The 22,670-nt window shown below is 37.8% G+C and overlaps 2 protein-coding genes across 4 annotated transcripts; both read right to left on the bottom strand.

Annotated features, from left to right (window-relative positions):
* Positions 1-3,840: 3,840 nt before the first annotated feature.
* LOC5571186 (cytochrome c oxidase subunit 6B1) lies at positions 3,841-22,670 on the bottom strand. 3 transcript variants are annotated; one of them, XM_001653452.2, is made up of 3 exons: positions 22,534-22,638; positions 21,481-21,697; positions 13,091-14,667 (listed from the first exon to the last, which is right to left on the bottom strand). In XM_001653452.2, the coding sequence occupies exon 3, from the start codon at positions 14,590-14,592 to the stop codon at positions 13,414-13,416; it is 1,179 nt and encodes a 392-aa protein (XP_001653502.2). In that variant the 5' UTR covers positions 14,593-14,667; positions 21,481-21,697; positions 22,534-22,638; the 3' UTR covers positions 13,091-13,413. The 3 variants fall into 3 exon arrangements, with proteins under 3 accessions (XP_001653504.1, XP_001653502.2, XP_021697943.1); XM_021842251.1 differs by lacking the exon at positions 22,534-22,638 and adding an exon at positions 21,767-22,527; XM_001653454.2 differs by lacking the exons at positions 13,091-14,667; positions 21,481-21,697 and adding an exon at positions 3,841-4,239 and having other exon boundaries at positions 22,534-22,670.
* Positions 12,248-22,651, bottom strand: LOC5571183 (cytochrome c oxidase subunit 6B1). Its single transcript, XM_021842252.1, has 2 exons — positions 22,534-22,651; positions 12,248-12,907 (listed from the first exon to the last, which is right to left on the bottom strand). The coding sequence occupies exon 2, from the start codon at positions 12,879-12,881 to the stop codon at positions 12,630-12,632; it is 252 nt and encodes an 83-aa protein (XP_021697944.1). The 5' UTR covers positions 12,882-12,907; positions 22,534-22,651; the 3' UTR covers positions 12,248-12,629.

The following is a 22,670-nucleotide window of genomic DNA, read 5'->3' as shown; positions in this document are numbered from 1 at the left end:
GATAACTTAAAAAGAAAAACACAAACAGTAATTTTACATTGTCAATTAAAAGCATACAAAACCTTAAATTTCGATTTTTTGTCTCATCTAACTTTACACTATATTTTAAGTGGTGAAAAGATTGCCATTAATAAGATTAGATCGCCAACTGTATTTTTTATTTTTCATGAAACACATGGATAGGCAAACACCATCATATTATTAAAAAAAATTCAGTCTGAACTGCATGCCATTTATTGTTTGAAAACTGTTTTTATTTTTATAATACTTCAAGTCCTAATACTCAATCAATTTGAGGTAAAAATACAAGATTGTTGTGATAATTTAATATTATTAACAAATTATGAAAATTGTTACATTTTTTTCAGTGATATTCATTAGTCATTGGCAGTACATTAGACTACACATTTAAAACTCTCTCGACGTTTGATACAAAATGTCCAACTCTACAGGGCAGATCTGAACCACCTATAAATCAATTTTGATGAAATGTTAACAAGACCTTATTTATATATTAAAACAAATGAAATTAAAAATTTTAACAAAAAAAAAACGCAATAAAATTTTATAAAAATTGGTTTGTAAACTACTGAGTTTGATTATGCGGAGCTTACTATTTTACACAAAAGTATTGAAAATGTATTGTATATACCGTTTTGATTCATATTACGGACAGCTTCAAATTCCGGACACTCTACTTTGTATGGGAAACATTTCACACGAAATATTTCATTTTTTGCCTTTCAAAAGTTGTCAATTTCGAGGCTCGTTTTAGTAAGCTTTTTCCACAAATATCTTCGAAAATTTATAATGCCCAACTACCTTAGATGTCTCTTTAGTGGTTTGACGATTTCAATTGATGATTTGACTGTTTTATTAATGATTATCAAAAGCTGTCCGGAATTCGATTCAAAGTGTCCGGAATATGAGGCAAAAGTGAGGAAGCGTCCGGAATAAGAATCATGAAAAGGCCACATATTTTGATTAATTTAAAATTATTCAAGTTGCGGAAGCGTATTCTTTACCCACCATTCGAAAGATAAGGGCTTCCCACGCTCGATAGCGCTAATGAATCATACAGAATGATTTATTTTGTATGCTTCATGCTGGGTTATACTTCACTGAGTCCTTAAGTGTCCGTAATATGAATCAAAACGGTACAGTTGTATTCAGAATAATAGTAGTGAAAGCCGATTTTCATACAAAATTCTCAACTATGGCATGCTGTAACTTTGTTTTCCTATGAGCAAAACGCATGAAATTTTGACAGAGAACTCTAAAAGTCTCTTTTTTTTTCTGTCTTTATTAACGAGATTTTTAACCAAAGGCTAGTTCATCTCGGGACCAACGGCTTTACTTCCCTTCCGAAGGAAGTCGTCAATGAAATTTTCAGTGACTATCTCGGGGATGGGATTCGATCCCAGGTCCTCGGCGTGAGAGGCGTGTGTTCTAACCACTACACCAGGTCCGTTCCCACTAAAAGTCTCTTCAATTTCATTATCCCAAAATTCTGCATAGTACTGCACACTTAGAAACCCCTAATATTACGTACGTAACGTAAATTTGATGGTATTAAAACATAAAATTCGTCATTCTTGTAAAATTGCGTCCAATGTGACTGAAAATTTTTGTGATTCAAATTATATTCAGTCCATTGTGTCATTTGTGACTTAGATTCACGTCATTTTACTTGCTTCAATATGGTGCTGGTTGAAAAGTTAAGCACCAGGTGAAATCGCTCAAAATATTGTAGTTTTGATATCAGCTGCATTATGCTTTTTTAATTTTTTCTTCACACGTTGGTGTTCAACAGTTTTCTCCAAAGTTACAAATTTACAAATGATCCATTTTTTATTACAAAATTGTTGCTGAACAAAAATTAACCAAGCAAAACTATTATTTTGAACGATTTCACCTGGTGCTAACTTTTTAACCGGCTTGTTGTGGTGGTGATTCAATCGTTGAACTGGTTTTTAAAACAGATCGTAAAAAGGTTTTTTGGTGATCAGCCAAGAGGTTTTATTTAGTTATATTTACACCAAATATTTCATTAATTATACATACAATTTTAAGTGCTGCTTTTTATTAACTTCAAGTATTTTGTATCTTCTAGATTTACAATACTTATTCTTCACTGACAAAACTGCTAATTTGACTACGGAGCTATCTATTGTTTTAAACTTTTCTATCGATCGTAAGATTTTATAACGTAACCAACTATGACTGCAGCGCCAACACTCAGCCAGAGTGTCCGCATATTATCCGTACAAACTTTGAATGCATGCATTTATGTAATCAAGCTGAACAAATTTAGCATTCCTACACGGTTTAATGTCTTGACATATTATATCCATGATCAGTAAATTTGACACATTTCTGATCTCAAATATTTTAATTTTTGGCTTGGCAAATGTGCTGAGTAGTCTTAATCAGCGCCATTTTCTACGATTTTTAACGGAACATAAATATCCTTCAAACTCACAGGATTTGAACGGTATAATTTTCTCTTTCCAGTTTATCTTAAAGTCAAGAACCTATAGATCGCCGTCAATAGAATAGACTTGTAGATTAGTGTCATTAAGAATTTAGGGATGAGCTATCTCTTGATTGACTAGCGACCCTCGAGAAAAATGACTCCAAATAAAATGAAAAGGATTAACTAATAAAATGTTACTGCTTTTAATTTTTCCCTGAACAGTATTTTTGATATCAGTGACTATACTAACTGAACTTTACTGCTCTCAAGAATTTTATCCACCCGCGATTTTCGCGCTTGGCTGGCCAAATCCGCTACAAATCCGCGAGAATCGCGAAATTCGCGCCTGTTGTAACAGCCCTGTACCTCCATGAGTCGATGTTCCAATGCTCGATATCGACTCATGGAACCATACTGAACCCAAAATTTCATGGTTACTAAGATGGTTCTCTCAAACAGCTTTCCAAAGCATTTGTTTCAACGACTCGATATTTCCATGAGTCGATGGTCCCTTCAGATATCGACTCATGGAGGTTTGACTGTAATATGCAGTTATGAGCAGTATAGACTATAGATAAATTGTTGAATTTTTGCTTTCATGATCGGTTTTGTTGAATTGTTCTAATTTTAATATGTAAAATATGTTTAAAAGTTCATTTAAAATCTTTGTAAAACAGACATACACCCGATTCTGTTTTTGCACGGATTTTTTTTTACACGGCCGTGCAAAAAGAGTTTCCATACAAAATTTTTCACCAAAACCTTATTTTTGCATGAAACGTCGAGAATTGGTGTTACTTTTTTTGCACGGTTTTTGAAATTTTGAACTGAAATCTTTTTTTGCACGGTACGCATCCCCCGTGCAAAAACAGAATCGGGTGTACACCGAGAACTTGCACCAGAATGACAACAAGCCTCTTTAATTAAATCTTAGTACGAAAAACGTTCTTGTCGATCACTTGATCCATATGTCGAGAAGACATTACAATCATACAATCGGTTGTTTGAAAAATCGAAAAAAAAAATTATCAATTCCGCATGCCTGAGTGTTACAATTTTGAAAACATCTGTTACGCTTTTTTTTTTTTTTTCAAAATAAGGGTTTTCTCTTATTTACGACCGGGATTTTTTTTAAATACCGGGAAATAACCGGGAATTTTAAATCAGATAATCACTGGCCACCCTGTAACTCTACTCGTTGAATAAGCCCAATTTCAAAACTTTGGGCAAAAGACTGAGATAAGCAAAGTTTGGTCTACATGATGTATGAACAGCTCCAATCGTCTTTTTGAGAAATGCAGTAAGTAAATTTAAGAATCTTAGGTAAAAGAATTTCTTTCGAAACTAATTGTTGCACACCACCATTTACGTAACGATCATATCTGCTGTATTACTGAAATGCTTGTACAAACGCAACTCCTCTTTTTTAACAACCCGTCATCCAAGCATTCTCCGCGCCTCCACTGGAAACTCTGTTTAGATTTTACCGGCAAAGGTTCCCTCGGCCCGCTGGTTGTCCCACTTCTCGATCCAAACGCTCGGGCAGATATCGGTGAACACATCCTTGAAGTACTTGCACACGCTGTCGCCTTCGCCCTTGATCTTCTCGCACCGGTAGAAATCCAGATAGCTCTGGTAGCAGTACTTGGTCTGGTTCTGGTTCGGGAAGCGGGGATCGAACGGGGCGGCCTTCAGCTCGATCGCCGGCGTTTCGGACTCAGTCGGTTTCGGGCTCATGGTTTCGGCTGACTTCTCCGGTGGTTCTGTTGACGAAAGATGGCACAGTAGAGGGCATTAGTGGTGCTGCGTTGATACAAGGATAGGGTTTGATAAACGAGGGATAGAAACTTCGTGCAGGAAACATGTGGTCTCACTAAATGCCGATTTGAATTTAACACTTTTCCTGATTATGAAAATTTCGTTTTTTTAATTAAGGTGCTTGCTGTTAGTGTAACATTGGGTGCAAATTTTGGGAAATCAAAAACTGTTCCAATTTGAACAAATTGTTGGTCTGATTGTTCGATATTAAGAAAGTAGGAAATAGGGATTTTTTGGTAACATACGCGAATTTTGGATTGAGATTTTTATTAATGTTTACTACTAACACAAAAATGTACAGAATTTAGCAAACTCTTACTTTACCTTTCATTTACTAGCTTTACACTACACGTCACTTTGACAATAGATACAACTGCATGTATTTTTCTTTCATTATTTTTGAAATACCTCTGACCAAAACCACAGAACAGATATAAATATATGACGATTTCACCCCCTCCACTACAAGATTTGTAGTTCGTACCTTGATGATTACTTATTTTGTGCTTAGGGTTTTGTTTTTAAGGTGAAACAGTTTGGAATCAACTTCTAAGATTGCACTGAAACTTCAAAGGCACAAATCTCGCGAAGAAAGCATCCAACAACAGCGCACTTTTTATTTTGGCTTTGTGCACTAGCAGAAAGCTTAAAATAAGAAGATCAGAACCGTTTGCCAACAATTTCTCCAGTTTAGTGCCCTTGAAAACGTGAGTAGGGACACAAGTCGGCCATTGTACCGGCCATCTTTGGATTCCGAGATGTTTCATCTTAAATTATTGTTTTTAAGTAGACTTTAAGGTGGAGATGCATCGAAGCCAAACCTTAAATTTCCAAGAGCACAAATTAAAAAAAAAAAACTAAACAGCCGTTAAAGCTGAAAACTTAATCGATTGGCTACCAGCGTGCGACCAATCGATTAAGTTTTCAGCTCAAACCGCTGTTTGGTTCTCTAGCTTTGTGTTCTTGAAAATTTGAGTTTTGGCTTCGATGCACCTTAAGTGAATTCATCAATTCTACAACCGTCTTATTTTTCAAGTTTTCAAAACAAAAAAATCGTGTGCTCTTTAGAATTCAAATCACATTAAAAGAGAAACCAAAATATACATACTTGTATGAACCAAATCTAGCGTAACATTTGAAAAGGGCCTATCTGCAAAACGTAAACATTGAGAAATTCTCAATTGAAGATTCCGTACCATTATTTATTATTCCTATTTTAAACCCATTCGCATTTTTACTAGTTTCATACCTGTGTTCGACACCCATTAAAGTCTGTTGCGTGGCCCATTATGTTTCTAATCTCAAATAACACAACAACTCGTAAAAATTGTTGAATTCAAACATCATCGGCAGATAGGCCCTTTTATGAATCTTCAAACCAGTTAGGCCCTTTCAGTTAGGCCCTTTGATTGAACATGGTTTCAGTTAGGCCCTTTCATAATTTGCTAATTTTATTGATTTTTGAATTGGTTTGCATAAATCTTGAACAAAATTTAGCGATTGTGTGAAAAAACACTGTATAATAGCTAAATATTGGAAATTTTCGGTTGAAGATTCAGTACCATATTGATTATTCCTATTTCAAACCCATTCGCTTTTTACTAGTTTCATACTTGGGGAAGATCCAAAAATGACGTCCATCGTTTTTCGGGATTTCTAGAACCCTTCTACCCCCTCTGTCACGCTTTTTCTAATACCCAATCCATGCACTGTCACATTTTCGTACATCCCCCCATTGGAGGAGGCCCCAATTGATGGACGTCATTTTCGGATAACCCCTTGTGTTCGACACTTATAATGGTCTTTTACGTGGCTCACAACGATTTGAATTTCAAATAGCACAACAACTTGTAAAAATAGTTCAACTCAAACATCATCCGCAGATAGGCCCTTTTACGAATTTTCAAACCAGTTAGGCCCTTTTTGAATTTGCTTATTTTATTGATTATTGAAGTGATTTGCATAATTCTTCGACAACATTTAATGATTATGTGAGAAAACAACACAATATCATACAAGCTAAATATTAGAAACTATTCTATACAAAATCAGCAACATATTGATTATTGATATTTCAAACCCATTCACTTTTTTTACTAGTTTTATACTTGTGTTAGGGATTGTTCAAATATTACGTAACGCAACAGGGGGAGGGAGGGGGTCTTACGTAGTGTTACGGTCCATACAAAAAAAAATAAAATTTTTCATACAAAAGCTGTTACGTGGGGAGGGAGGGGGTCGAAAATTAGAAAATTTTGCGTTACGTAATATTTGAATGAACCCTTAGACACTCATTATGGTTTATTACGTGGCCCAGAACGTTAGTAATCTCAAATAGCATAACGACTCGTGAAAATGGTTGCATTCAAATATCATCAGCAGTTAGGCCCTTTAATGAATCTTCAATCCAGTTAGGCCCTTCGATTAGACATGGTTTCAGTTAGGCCCCTCCAGTTAGGCCCTCTTATTAAACATAGATCCAGTTAGGCCCTTTTGGAATTTGTTGATTTTATTGCTTATTGAAGTGATTTTCATAGTTCTTAAATAAAATAAAGCGAGAGAAAAACAATTTCGGTTGAAGGTTCAGTACCTTATTGATTATATCTATTTCAAACCCATTCACTTTTTTACTTGTTTTATACTTGAGGGCCTTCCATAGCCGAGCAGTTTAAGTCCGCGGCTACAAAGCAAAGCCATTCTGAAGGTATCTGAGTTCCATTCCCGGTCGGTCCAGGTTTTTTCGTAATGGAAATTTCCTTTACTTTCCTAGAGCACCTTCGTACTTGTCACACGATATACGAATGCGAAAATGGCAACTTGTCAAAGAAAGCTCTCAGTTAATAACTGTGGAAGTACTCATTGAACACAAAGCTTAGAAGCAGGCTCTGTCCCAGTGAGGACGTAATGCCAAGAAGAAGTATAAGAAGAATTCTTGCAGGGCTGTTACAAAAACAAACGAATTTGTTTTTGTGAAAATCGTGACTTTTGGAACTCGATCCACAACTAGAGGCAACAAATAAAAAAAAAACAAATAAAAATTATTCAAAATTTTTAATGTAATTGATTTTTTTTTCAGGATAAAAAATTAGTTTTTCAACTAACTTCGCATTAAGATTATGATAAAACTAGTAAAAAAGAGAATGGGCTTGAAATAGGAATCAATATAGTACTGAATCTTCAATAAAGAATTTTTAATAATCAATGTTGATTTTCTCACATACCTTATCGATTGATTTTGATCTAAAACTTTGAAAATCACTTCAATAATCAATAAAATTAACGAATTCCAAAAGGGCCTAACTGGAACTAAGTTTAATAAAAGGGCCTAACTGGAGGGGCCTAACTGAAACCATGTTCAATCAAAGGGCCTAACTGAAAGGGCCTAACTGGTTTGCAGACTCGCAAAAGGGCCTATCTGCCGATGATGTTTGAATTCAACCATTTTCACGAGTTGTTTTGTTATTTAAGATTTAAAACGTTATGGGCCACCTAGTACACTATTATGAATGTCGAACACAAACATAAAACTAGTAAATAGGAGAAAGGGGTTGAAATATGAATCAATATAGTACTGAATCTTCAATAAAGAATTTTCAACATTCAATGTTGATTTTCTCACATAATCGATTGATTTTGTTCTAAAACTTTGAAAATCTGTTCAATAAACAATAAAATTAACAAATTCCAAAAGGGCCTAACTGGAGGGGCCTAACTGAAACCATGTTCAATAAAAGGGCCTAATTGAAAGGGCCTAACTGGTTTGAAGACTCCTAAAAGGGCCTATCTGCCGATGATGTTTGAATTCAACATTTTTTACAAGTTTTTATGTTATGTTAGATTTAAAACGTTACGTGGCCCAGTAATAGACTATGAATGTCGAACAAAAGTTTAAAACTATTAGATAGCAATGAGTTTAAAATAGTAACAATCAATATGTTACAGAATCTTCAATCGAGCATTTCTCAATTTTTACTTTATGCTGATAGACCCTTTTCAAATATGTCACTAGGTTCCATTATGTGAGAAAAACACTATACAATGGCTAAATATTGAAAAATATGGAGGAAAATTAGAAATGCACGGAAGGGCCAATCTGATTTTGATGGAAATTTTCAGTTAGGCCCTTTTATGACCAGTTAGGCCCTCTTAGTTTTATCATTTTCAGATAGGCCCTTTTAAATTTGAATAAAATTACCATTAATAATGCATTTTGCATGCCCGTAAGAGTATGTAGGAGTAATTTACGTAAAAAATGATACGAATAATGAATAATCAAGTTTGTTTACATTTTGCAGTTAGGCCTTTTTCAAATGTTACGCTAGAAATAATTTGAAGGTGGTGCAAGCGAATTGAAGATTAATTTTCAAGTTGTAAAATATGACCTTCGATGAAATCTTCATAACTTTGTTAGTTTTCAATAAATTTTGAAGCTCTTGACATCGTTTTCTTCAAACTTAAATTTATGAAAAGTTTGTACAGTATCAAATTTGTCTAAAATAAAAAAGTTGTCTTAGTTAAATGTAGTTTTCTTCAATTGTTTCCTCTTTTTACTAAAAAAACATCTTTGTTCAACCATAACTTCATAAATACTCATCCAATTCCAGATCCATGCTTTTAAAGCTAATTTAGTTTTAAACTGTGTATACAACACATTTAACTCAGAGATTGTTCTGACTTGGTTATTTACCAAAAACTATCACATTTCTTTGGATTGTTGAATTTTTTTCGCCGAAATTTACATGTTTACTAGGGGAAAAGCCTCAATTTTCGACCTAGCAGTAATTTTGAAATGAATGATGCTAAGAGCTAAAAAGTTGGTTAGAAAATAACAAAGTTATGAAAAATTAACTGAACGTCATATTTTATAACTTTAAAATTAACCTTTGAGTCGCTTGCGCCACCTCTAAATATTGATATTTTTGGATGAAACTTTGAGAGTTCCCTTTTTATGTGATTAAAATTCAGAAGAGCACACGAATCCTTAGTTTTAAGAACTTTCGAAAAATAAGTTACGCCCTACACTGAATAAAACATCAAAAAGGGAGGGTGTTTTACAAAGTTTCTATGAGCTGCAACATTTCAAAAACCTCCCTAACAGTGTGAATATTATTACGCTTTCTTTTCGTTCTGGGTATGACATGCCCCTTGGGAAGGGCATGCTTCTTAGCTTAATATTTTACGGTTGATTCACCGCCATTCTACGCATATTTGTCCCGCGGTCCATAACGTTTACGTAGAACATGGGACCAGTAGGCGTAGAAAGGCGGTTCATCAAAATTACAAAGAGGGTCGTAAAACCTTGTCCCAATTTTAGTACCAACCGCTTAAATTTAGGCCAGAGACACATGTTTACTCAATTGTTAAATGTCTTTCGATCGTTTGACCCCAAAAAACTTTTTTCCGTTTTTTTTTAAGATTTTATCACATTTTTGATTCAAACTCAAATTTTAGGTATATTTGGTGTTTTTTGTTTACTATGTGAACATCAAACATGAGCTAAAGTGTGTGTGGAACAAGGTTTTAAATTGAAGTTTCAATATGATTTTGCCGTTATTTGGGCGGGAAAATATCTCAAAGTAGTAGCAAACACACGCTCTATCGTGTTGTTTAATAAAAACAATATTTTATCAAAAGTTTTAGGACCCTATTGTATGACAGTTGCAAGAATTATGAACTCGCCCGAACGATTTGTAACTCTACTCAAGACGCTTTTAGAGCACTTTCACAGTTATCAATCGAGAGATATATGGCCAAGATGCCAGTTTTGCCCAGAGAATTCAAGAAAATTTATGTTCCGGAAAAATACTGGATTTTAGACACCTTCAGCATGTCTTTGCTCTATGGGCCTGTTCACAAATTTCATAACGCTAAAGGGGGTGGGTGGGTGTCCTCAAAATGTTGCAGTTCATTCAGAATTTGTAAAATATTCATACAGAAAGCGTTACAAAGGGTGGGTGGATACAGGGCAGACAATCGTCACCTTCAAATGGAAAAAGTCGGCGACGAAACTAAAAGAAGCACCGTCATCGTCACTCAAGTAGCGTCGGATGACGATTTGCCGCAGAGATCCGGCGCAGAGGCTCGGCGTCATGACGAACAAATACGATTCCTTCGTTACGGGCGAATCTTCGTTCGGGAGCACTGAGCCGACTAAAAATATGAATCGTGTCTTCGACAGATAGAGAGCATTTTTTGAAAAAATAAAACAAAAAGAAAATAACAAAACACGACTGGAATCGAACAAACGATCTCCGAATCGTCAACACCACGCACTTACCAACCAAGCTATTTTAGAATCATGAGGGAAGCGGGTTCATTTGCCAATACAAGCAATTATGTGATGGCATTCGTTGGTTGGTGCGAAGCAAGCGAATATACAGTAAACGTCTTCTTCTTGTGAGTAAGGGTAGCAAGCGGGATGAAGAAAAATTTGCTCGTTGACGATTTTGGATTGAAGTTAGTCGTGCATTCTTTCGTCGATGAAGAGACGACCACCTGCCAGAGTTATTATACTGGATGACGATGTATTTTTTTATTTCGTCATCGCACTGTGACGAATCTGACGATTGCCTGCCCTGGGTGGATATCAAAGTTGCCCATTTTTGGCGTTATGAAATTTGTGAATAAACCCTATGGTTGTGGACATTATTTTAAAACTAATTAAGGCCATTTTCAATGTTTTGTTCCGAACCCTCTCATGTGATGACATCATGAATCCACTTCTACTTTAGAAAAACAGCCCCTTGTCATATAAAACTGGAGGATCAGTGTAATGCAAAGTTTGCATATAACAACTATACGTCCTTTTGATTTTGCGAAATACATACGCCATTTGGGCTTATTCTACGAGTGGCGTGAGGTGAGAATTGTCGGTCTCGTAGTCTCGAAGTAACTCGCCGTGTAAATCGAATGGAGAGTCACTTCACTCGAGTCGAGAACTGTCACCTCGATATACGAGACCGACATTTCTCACCTCTTGCCACTCGTAGACTAAACCCAATTGAATCGATTGATTAGTCTCATGGTTCATCTCCGATTCACTCCGAATCTTCGATCAGTTTGCCCATCTTTAATTCAAAAGTATGCATGTCTACTGAGCCTATCCTGTTTTTCGAAACAAGTTCTCAGTTCACTGACATCCGAACAGAAATTTCTGGTCTAAATTTGAGTCAATAAACAGACTTTATGTTTGTGAGGGCCTTGAAAAGGTAAGTTTTTGTAAACATATTAGATGATATAAGTTTGTAAAACTACCATTATAATTGAAATTGGTATGTCACTATCAGGATTATATTCTCTAAGGGTTTTCGTATGTTTTGTTCTTTTACACTGGGTCATGCACAAAGTACGTCACGCTCCAAGGGAAGGGAGGGGGTCTAGCCAAGCGTGACAAGCCTTACAAAATTCGAAAAAGTTGAAATTTAGCGTGACATAATTTGTGTACCATCCCTAATGCTGTAGTAATCAAAACAAAATACGTAAAAATCGAAAAAAAATGTAACGTGGTAAAATCACACTTTTTAAATACTTATGTGTTTAGAAACGAATAGATCACATGTAATGTTAAAATTTGTCGATATATTTCTTCAGCAAACTTCTAGCAGACACAAGCAGTTTCATTTCTTGTTTAAAGAACCATTTTTTTTTATTCTTCTATGATTAGTAAGTCACTTTTTAGTCTTGAAAATAATCCAAATATACAAGTTTGATTCGATGCCATCTCTGTATTTGATTCAATTTAATTAATTTTTGGATAGACTGCCAGAAAGCTAACTAAATTACGAACGTGGAATTAAAAATCCAAGCACTTTTAAAAAATTTGGACAAGTCTAATATCTACTAAGTAGTGCTCGACAAAATCAATCATGTTAGTTTCATTGAATCGTTTTCTAGAACTTTGGACCTGAAAGAAAATCAATGACAGAAATAATGAATAAAATACGCTTGTGTTACTATTTTCTGGATAAGTTTATTTATCACTTGAAGGTGTTGCAAGTTCACAGTTATGCCATTTTGCCGGTGTGATACTACAGATTTCAAACCCTTTTGCTGTTATCACTAATCGTACTAACATCCTAACCAATTTAAAGCCAAATGCCCAATCGAGGTTGACAATTTGCGAATTTTGAGAAGCCAATTATAAGATAAACCTTCGGTCACAGAAAATCATGCCAAAAAGCGTCGTCTGGTGCAAAGTGCGTGACCGCAACAGCAAACGGAGATATTAGCAGTGCGTGTCGGTCTTCTTTATGCTTACATTATCATCTACTGTCACACCAGATCGACCCACCGTGGGGACCGACCACACAAACACTGTACTTCCACCATTTGTCATTTAGATTCGACCAGCGAAAGTTCCCTCCCCGCGTTGGTTGTCCCACTTCTCGATCCACGCATTCGGGCACAGATCGCCGTACACGTGCTTAAAGTATTGGCACACCTTGTCGCCCTTGCCTTTCACCTTCTCGCAGCGGTGAAAGTCCAGATAGCTCTGATAGCAGTACTTAGTTTGGTTCGTATTCGGGAAGCGCGGATCGAAGGGAGCCGCCTTCAGGGGCAGTGTGCCTGCAGATGCTGCTGGGGCCATTTCGTACAGCGATTCTAAGTTGGGAGCTTAATGAGAGGAGGACGCCATAGAGGGGGGAGGGGTAGATTGAATGGAGAAAATGAAACAATTGGACATTGAATACTCGACAGGCTAGAACTGTATATAGATGCACAAATTATCCAAACATGCAGGATAGGGGGAGGGGAAATATAATTTGTGCATATATCGCGTAATACGTAAATCGTGGATTGAATCATTGAAGAAAATGCATTTTGACCAGACAGAAAAAGTTGTACATGTCTATACATCTTAAAACCTAGGGCAACCAATTGGAATTTTATAACTAAAGTGATGGTCGAATTTTTCCGTTTCATTTTAGGAACGTGTAACCTCGACATTTTTCCCAATAGTGTTTAGTCTAAATAGAAAATTCATATCAGTAGTATCCTTACTAATCGATTGGGTAAACTTATATATAACACGATTGAAGCACTCGTCGCAATCATTCCGCTCGTTCATTTCACGATTATGTCGCTTAAAATTAACGATAAGTTAAACTTCGACACGAACTCTACTTGACTAATGGTCGCGTTTTGGAATCGGCATCACAGGACGCATTCTTGTACTTTTTCACCTCCTGCAGATAGAGATTCCACGCGTCATTCGGAGTTTCGGCGAATGATTCCTCCATCGGTTTCTGCTTTTTGACTACTCCAGTTTTGAGAATTTTGCCTCCTCTTCGTCGTCCAACGATCGAAATCGGCACTGGGTGGGGTTTTATCAGCTGGGCCGATGATGGCACATGACTCGAACTGGCCACAGCTACTACTGGCACCGTTGCTGTCACGACTGTGGGAACTGTCGGCGTCGCGCTTGGGTAACTGTCCTCACCGGTCGTGGCAACGCCACTCATTTGAGCTTGTTCTTGCATTTTCTTAAACATCTCCAAAAACGACCCGTCGTTTGCAAATCCTGTGGCAGTGTTAATTGCAGGTGTAGGCTTCGGTTTGGGATAGAGTTTTCCCTCGGCAGCAAGATGCGCCTGCAATTTTTCCTGCATCTTCTTCTGGAACTCGATTCGCTCTTCTTCGGTTTGTATTTCCGGAACGTATTCCGTTTTCGAGCTGTTACCACTCGCACTGAAGAATTTGCTAATACTACTTTTCGGTTCCTCCTGATCAACCACCTTTGAGCTATTGCTGTTTGAATTCTCTGCATCCATAGATTTTGACTCAGATCCAGTTTCACCGCTATTCAATTCTTGCGCCTTTGCATTGGCTGCTGCTTTCATATCCGATAGTTTCCTTAAATTTTGCAACTCCTGTTCTATTTCAATCGAAAGATCTCTTCGATTGCGTTCACGATCCTTGGAATAAGTGCTTCCCTCACGGGAACGTGATCCATTCCGATGACGATCGCGTGATCGTGAACGACTTTTTCGCCGGCGATCGCGACTTCGACTTCTGCTGCGATCCCGTCTACTGCTTCTGCGGTAGTCCCGATCTCTATCGTTTCGATCCCGATGGGAACGATCGCGGTTTTTCTTATCACGGTATCGCTCCGATCGATAACCTCGATCATCTCGATGATTGTCATCGCGTCGCCGTTCGCGACTTCTGTCTCGGTACCGATCACGACGATCCCGATCCCTGTCACGGTCCCGTTCCCGGTCATGATCACGACTGCGATGACGATGCTCGTCGCGATATTTATCGCGACCGCTGGATGAACGTGAATCGTCGTCCTGCATCGATCGGTTTTTTGCAACCCCGGAAGGAGTGGGGTGATCTCAGTCAGTAACCGCTCCGGACAGTTGGGCGGGATTCTGAAAATATACAGTACTACACATAAGCAACCAAGTCTGACCAATTGCTTTGCGGTGATTGTTGTTTCCCAGGAACATGTGGGGATACGAAGGACAATGACAGAAAGAAAGAGCAAGGAAAAGTAAAGGACGTTGTGTGTTGGTTCACAATGCTGATTCCATTGATTTTTTTTACTTAAGACTACGAATGCAGTCCTATAGATAGGTAGTTCAGTCTAATAGTAGTATAATAGTTCAGTAGTTTAGTCTAGTAAAGCAGACTTGATAATCGACGTGAATTGAGTAATATAGCAGTATGGCGCACGATTCTGTAACACCAAATTAATCATGTAAAGCTTATGTTTCTCATATGTAAAACAATCTTTAAAGTTATTTAGGGGTCTATTTGTAAATCGAGCAGATTCAGGTGACTCGTCTGTAATCACTGTCGATCAAAGTAAGCATGCATATTTCAGATGTCACCCGTCGACTCCCATAGTAATCCAATCACATAGAGTGACAACTGTCGAGAAACTCGAGTGACAGAGTCGTGTCGAGCGAAATTTTTGGTCGACAGTGACTCCAGTCGAGTCATTTTGATCGACTCGACTTATAAAATAGGGCCCTTAATTTTAAAGGAAGTGTTCTAAACATCGCTGAATGCCCACGTATTGTGCATTCAGATTACTTTAGACCGAAGTTTATAAGAGAAATGAAATATCACCGACAAAAGTTCGCTGAAGTTCGATGTCGGCATTCTACAGAAGTGCTACGCCGAAAAGTCAATCCTTATGCGTCGGCAAAACATGTTACGATGACATTGACAACAGAGAAGAGGGATATTAGCAATAAGCAATTACCAAAGTCACGTGATATTCATAACATTCAACAGCACTGGTTAGAACATAATAAGTTCAATAAATTATTGTGTTTCAAGCTGAACTAAAATTCGAATTTCAAATTTTGAAAATAGAGTGCTAATAACTAAATTCTAACCACTCTGTTACGGAATTTGAGTAACCATCAGACATAAATTCCCATATGGAAAAATATGACATTGAAAAAATAATGGTCAAAGTTTGAAGTTTGCCTTCTCATATAAAAAAAGATCATGAATTTAAGTAAATGCTATATTCATTTAGCACCACAGTACAGATTACACACGTTGCTACTACTAATGAAAAACAAAAAAAAAAAACTTGAATATTAATCACGTTTAGCAGCAGATATTGGGGTTTAAAATTCATATGAAGACTGTTATGTCTTCACTTTTAAATATAGGTCTGCGCTAGCTTCATATTTTTCTACAACATTTTCAAGCGAAGTATTTTAATTTTTAACAGTAAAACATATATTTAACATGAATGTGTCGATGAAAAGGGTGTATGTTTGCAAATCAATTTCGAACAGATCAAATGTGTGATAGAATAAGGGCGTACGTCGCATGATCGATTTCTCTTCATATCTCATCATCTCTTCTGTAAATACAGATGACAAGATGCAAGTTTGTCATCATTTTGTCACCTCAGATAGCAAGATTGCTGCCAAGCGGTCTGAAGCGAAATGCTAACAAACTTGCATCTTGTCACCTTTATTCGCAGAAGAGAGGATCAATGAAGACAAATCGATCATGCGACTTATGCTCTTATTCTAGCACACGCTTGAGATATGCTTTTAGGGACAGTACAACTGTTCTTTATAATAATCTAGCTTAAAAATACCACTTTAAAATTCGTAATGTAAAACCAAGTTTTTTGCCAATTCGCTCATTTTTATTAGATCCCCATGACATTTTTACAACTAGTTAGGCCAAATTGGTCAAACAAAATCCTGTTCAATTGTGGACTGGATTGTCTCAAAATCTTAGGCATAACATTTACACCATTCTGGGAAAGAATTAAGCATAATCTCGAGCAGGATTCTTACGAGTATTGGGCAGGATCCTAGCATAATGTTTAGCAAATACGTCGACAGCATAAATCTAAACTCAATGTAGGATTCGGACAGAATTCTGAGCAAGATTTTTATAAAATCAATTTCACCAGATTCCTGCGTATGATTCTAATTTAAATAAAACAAAATTCTTGCACAATTTTGGGCAGTATTCTTGTATAATTCAGGGCATTCTGTTGGAATCCGGGAAGAACTTTTCGGAAGGAAGTGGAACTCTGACAAAATCTTATGTGGATTTCTGACAACATTCAAAGTGGGTTTCTTACAAGAACTTTAGCTCCATTTTGGGAAGGTCAAGATATTTTATCAATTTCTCCGAACGAAGCTTTTTCAATTGACTGGACGGGGTAAATAATACCACAGTTATGAACGAATTACAGTCAAAGCTTCATGAATTGACGTTTTAAGAGAACATCGACTCATGAACATATCAAGTCATGGAACAGAAATGCTTTGGAAAGCTGTTTGAGGGCAGTGACCATGAAATTTTGTTTTTAATATGGTTCCATGAGTCGATATCGAGTCATGGAGATTAAACTGCATGAAAGTATAGCCCAACTTATGGTCTCTATCAGGGAAAATCCGATGTACGTTGGATTTTCAAAATCTGCTGGTTCAGACATAGCTTAGGTATGGAGAACCAGTCTGATAAAAAGCTCTTGGAACGAGCAGAAAACAAAAGTGGTTGGAAAGCATGTATACACTCAATAGAACAGCCCCCTAGAATACACGTGCAGTTGCACCTGATTCGATTTTTCTATTTCAATAATACCATTTGTATCATATATGCAGTACAAAAATGGCAGCTGAGGAATGTTTTTTCGTAGTTTCGCTTTGGAGTTACGATTACCTGATACGATACTTAGCTGCAATATAATGTATATGACAAAAAAAATGTAAAACCTGGAATGTCAAGTTCCCATTTGATTCATGTGGCAATCTACATGGATTTTTGCACTGGGGGTTTGTACATGGAGAGTATGTGCGAAATCGAACACAATTGACAATTTTTGTTTGCATTGGAAGCATGATTAACTCAAATGTAATCAATGAACCTGACACATACACTTCATGTGTCACTTTCATTGAATGTATTTATGATGCATATCTATTGAAGGGGTGATTTGCTGCATGGAGAGAGATATTCTGAATGAAATCACAACTAACTTCCAACTCAATAATGTAAGGTTGAGAGTTGTTAGTCTTTCCGATGAAATAATACATTGATTATTTTGGTAAGGGAACAGATAGCCAGCTGCACTACGGACTGCCTGTTCCGGTGGTAACAGTCCACCTCTTATTCATGGTGTGATGCGGCTCCATGCTTACCGTGCCTAGGAATTAATGGTTAAGAGGCAGTGCTGTTAGCAATTATGGTAGTCTGCTACCATAAGTGAAGAGTTGCGCGAAGCCAAATTTACCTATCGAACTGTCAAACCGTCTACCTATCAAGCAGCCCAACAAAACATATAGGGGTTGTTTTCGAAGATGAAGAAGAACAAGCATTTAAAGAAGTCTCTCCGCGCAACTCTGTGTATATAGACTCTGGTCGACACGTCTTCGCTGATATTCGGCAGAGCTTGCCTCCAAACGTTCACAACACAAGCGATCGAAAAAATTTCGGAAAGAAAAATGTCAATTGAATGCCTCTGACCACGATAGCTTTGCTAGGAAATGTTTCGGTTTTGTTTATTTCTGTCATTTTTCGTAATAGGCGCTGCTTTATGTGTGGTATGCACCTGAAACTAGAGATGGTCGGGTTTCACATTTTTCAAACCCGAACCCGACCCGTACCGGACATATTTTATTTCTTCAAACCCGGAACCGACCCGAACCCTAAAAATTTTCGCTGTTCAAAGAAAACCCCGAATAGAACCCGAGTTTCTAAAGATGATAAATTCATCATTTCTGATGCATGAGGAAGCTTTCAGGTTTTTACTCTGATTACAATTTTCACCAAACCCCACTAAATCCAACATTTTTCAAGCCCCAACCTGACCCGTACCCGATAATTTCATAGCCTCCAAACCCGACCCGAACCCGAACCCGAAAAATTTTGAATTTTGAAACCCGAACCCAACCGAGCATCTCTACCTGAAACGTAAAGCCTGGGACAAACAGACGTAACACTGACGAAATTTTCATCGATCACTCATTTAACTATCATTTCAAATTCTCTATGTTACAAATCTGACAACCAGAGGCGCGCGCTTTGTTTTTCTTCGCGTTTGACATTTCACACTACCGCCATATGCCGGTCTTGTTGCACGAAACACCTTTTAATCCCGGATAATCAAGTCATCGGATAATCGAGTCTCCGGATAATCGAGTCCGACCTGTACTGTGCCCTTCCTGCGCTAACCAAAGCAAAGGTGAAGGTGACCATGTGCTTCTCCGAGATAATCAACAACCCTTCTTCAAGCTTGATTGAAGGCTACATAAGGGTGAGATTATTATATACAGTCAACTTTCGTTCGTTGCACTAAACCCGTAGCCCACCTAGTGAAAGACTTTCACTAATTGGGCTAAGTTTTGAGCTGTCAAATAACCGATTACAATAGAAAATCAGCGCTACCAACATTGACAAATTACGATTTATGTCAGAAAGTGACGTTTGCCTTCGTTTTAGGTGGACTATAGCCCATTTAACGGGAGCCCAATTAAAACGAAGTGCAATTAAACGTAGTGCAACGAACGAAATTCGACTGTACACTGTAAACTTGACACTACCCTTTAAGGCGTTAAAAGCATCAATTTTTTTCTCATGTATGAAGCTGACAAAAAACGGAGTAGTTTTTTGTTTTGGATCATGAGTATATTGTATCTATTAATTAATTCAAATGTTATACTCTTTAATGGGTGAAAACGTCTTCAGGGTTTCTGATGAACACACTTAGCGGTCATTATCTTTTGTTCGTTACCCAAGTCGTGTTCGGATCGCTTGTGATGTGAACAATTGCGGATAAATGGACAAGTGTCTACATTTTCGGGAAAGTTCGTAATCGATAAACTTCATTCATTCCGTTGTTAATTAAAGAAACGCAGATGTTTTCGTAGATTTACTTTCGTAAAGGGGATCTTCTATCTAGGTAACTTTGTGGACCCAGCTTTTGTTACTTTCAGCAACCATGAAATGGCAAACTCACGTGTTATGCCCAGTGCATGCATACTTGCAAATAGCGCAATCGTTGCTACACTCATTTCTAGTAAACTACCAGATATGCATGTGCTATCATAATTCATAACGTTGGATCTTTCTCGGCTATCGTTCAATGTATTTACCAAATGGTGACCCTTCCCCAATGGATGATTTCAAACGAGTTGTCGAATACTGCGTAAAAAAGGCCTTGCGCTAATTGTGGGCAGTGATACTAATGCTCAGCACATCACTGCCCATATTTGCATAACAGTCTCATTTATATAGGAAATCCCATGGAATATGGGACTGTTATGGGCAGATTATCTGAAGCAGCTTAGATATTCATTTAAGAGGTTCTGATGGAATAATTAGGTAGCACAGATCTTGGATTGCTTCATTTAGGCAATTGAACAGCCTGCATGCTTTCTGCTAGAAAAGAAGAGTTAGAAAAAACGCTCTACTCGAACAGAATCAGTCACGAATTGACAAATTGGAATGTATCAGATGAGGAATCTGACCTTCACTACAAAGATTTGAGTGTAAATGCGCAGGCTTTGCACTTTAGGAATCCCAGGTTAACAAACTGGGAACTCCATATTAAATTGGTTATAACCAAACTTCATGGATACTCTACGTCCATTGGATATCCTAGTGATGTTTCCACTTCTGATGAAATGGGACACAATTGTACTTGCTCTTAGTGATCCAGAGATTTTCCACACCACTCCCTTCGCGGAAAGAGTGGACGTCTGGCTATTTGTAAGAAGTATATCAGATAGTCAGGCTGTTATGAAAGCACTTACTTCGAACAACTCATGGTCGGTTGCACAGCTAATTAATTATTGTCAAGTTCTATCTAGGCAATTTCATCCTGAGGTCGGTGTTATCGCAGGTCCAAAATTGAGGACCTGATTTCAGTCAAATATGTAAACCTTGAATGTGTATCTAGCCATTGTTCCATTGCTGGAATTAATTAACTAATGCTTTAGCTCGTAATGAAGCATCTCAGGCACTGAATCAGCTGTTCACATCACTTTTTCGAATATAGCCGTGAAGTGCGAGACATACTCTAGAAAAGAACTATATTCTGCATTGTATCAGGCAAGTCTATCTTGTACAGCGTCACCATAATTTTGTATCATCTGAAAAGTGGCCCTTAGATGATTCATAGTGTGGAGGGAGAGACGGTATTCACTACAAATGTTGAATTTTAATGTTCCTAAGTGCTTGTATCGTTCAGCATTCAAGCTCTAAGCGCAATCCCAACCCTAATCATTTTCTTCTTCTTCTTCGCATTACGTCCTCACTGGGACAGAGCCGGCTTCTCAGCTTAGTGTTCTTATGAGCACTTCCACAGTTATTAACTGAGAGCTTTCTTTGCCAAACTTGCCATTTTCGCATGCGTATATCGTGTGTGGCAGGTACGATGATACACTATGCCCAGGAGGGTCAAGGAAACTTCCATTACGAAAAGATTCTGGACCGTCCGGGAATCGAATCCAGACACCTTCAGCATGCCTTTGCTTTGTAGCCGCGAACTCTAACCACTCGACTAAGGAAGGGCCCAACCTTAATCATGATAACCGTTTAAACTAGAATCAAAATTGTGAACCAACACACAGTCAAGTAAGTACTAAATCAAAAAAAGAAAATCGTTTGAAACTGGGAAACAAAACATAGGAAACCTTCGCTAAAAAGTGTAGTAGTTATATATGAGAAACAATCATAAAATGGTACATTACTCTGTCCGATGGCGATCTGCTCCCGTGTTCCGTACTCTTTCCGGCCTAGTCCAGCTGCAGCTTCCGAACAGCAGCAATCAGCTCCGCTCTATCTTCGATCCTTGTTGCTGTTCTTGTTGTTGGATGCGGTGGTTCTTGCAGCTAGCTAAGCGCGCTTTTTCTGAATCTGAGTTTGCTCTCTGCGTGAATCTCGGAGGTTTTTTTGTTATTTCGATTCCTGAAAAAATGTGCACTCCAACGTGAATTTTTCTTCGAAATGAGCGAAACTTACGCGGAATATAATTACTTTTGCACAGTATTACACTGGTTTGTGGCTTGTGGCTATATGGATTTGTTGGCTCTTTTCGCTTCAACCAAAACCCCATTCTCCAGATTAAACCTCCCTTGGAAATGGGAAAAACAGGTCCGATTTTTTGCGGACAAAGGGCTATTTTCTAGCAGTGAGGTGAGGGGGTTTCTTTGAGAATAATCTCCTTGCAGATTGAAGTGGGAGAGCCGATTTTTGTTGTCTATATTGGCTCTAAACTCTGTTTGTGCAAATCCTGGAACAACTTCCGCAGCGACACCCTTAATTCTTTGCTACCAAAATAAACGATTCTGTGGAGATGTTCTCAATGCAAGTTTTTTGGATTAAAGTGACAGACAGACCGAAAGGCGAAACGCTTACATAACAACAAAGAAGTGGAGTGCTTCGATGGAAAAAGCAAGTTACATCTTCCGAGGGAAAGTTGCCGTTGCCAGCGGAACTTGGAATACGCAACCGGAAGCCGTAACTCCCCTAAAAGCGAATAACCATTACATAATTCCCAACTTCACCATCCCAATCGAATTTTCTTCTCTAGCACACTTCATTCTACACACCGAATAAGATAATCCCACCATCCCCTATTTTTTCACCCATTCGGACGGCAGCCGAAAGGAGGCTTACATGAATCACAACTTCCTCCATTCGAAATTCTACCATTCCGACATGAAAATGCATTTTCTTACAGGCGGAAACCATTACGGAGGATGTCTGGCATCCGCCTCGGAGTTGAAAAGTGGCAAAATTACCTGATTCGGGAACGGTAGGAAAATTTTTGCACGCACTTGACACACACTGCTCTTACGACTGTGACCTGCGGACGAGCTAAGATGGCTGCCTGCTTCGATTTTTCTCACTCGACGGGAAAAAAATCTTCTGACAGCTG

The sequence above is a fragment of the Aedes aegypti genome, chromosome 2 (genome assembly GCF_002204515.2).
Source record: "Aedes aegypti strain LVP_AGWG chromosome 2, AaegL5.0 Primary Assembly, whole genome shotgun sequence".
Lineage (NCBI taxonomy): Eukaryota > Metazoa > Arthropoda > Insecta > Diptera > Culicidae > Aedes > Aedes aegypti.
The sequence above is the reverse complement of the archived record's forward strand: the minus strand, read 5'-3'. Positions and strand labels throughout refer to the sequence as shown.

What these genes read in the sequence shown, in the direction of transcription:
- LOC5571183 (XM_021842252.1), bottom strand. Translation starts at nt 12,881, where the DNA reads ATGGCCCCAGCAGCATCTGCAGGCACACTGCCCCTGAAGGCGGCTCCC.
- LOC5571186 (XM_001653452.2), bottom strand. Translation starts at nt 14,592, where the DNA reads ATGCAGGACGACGATTCACGTTCATCCAGCGGTCGCGATAAATATCGC.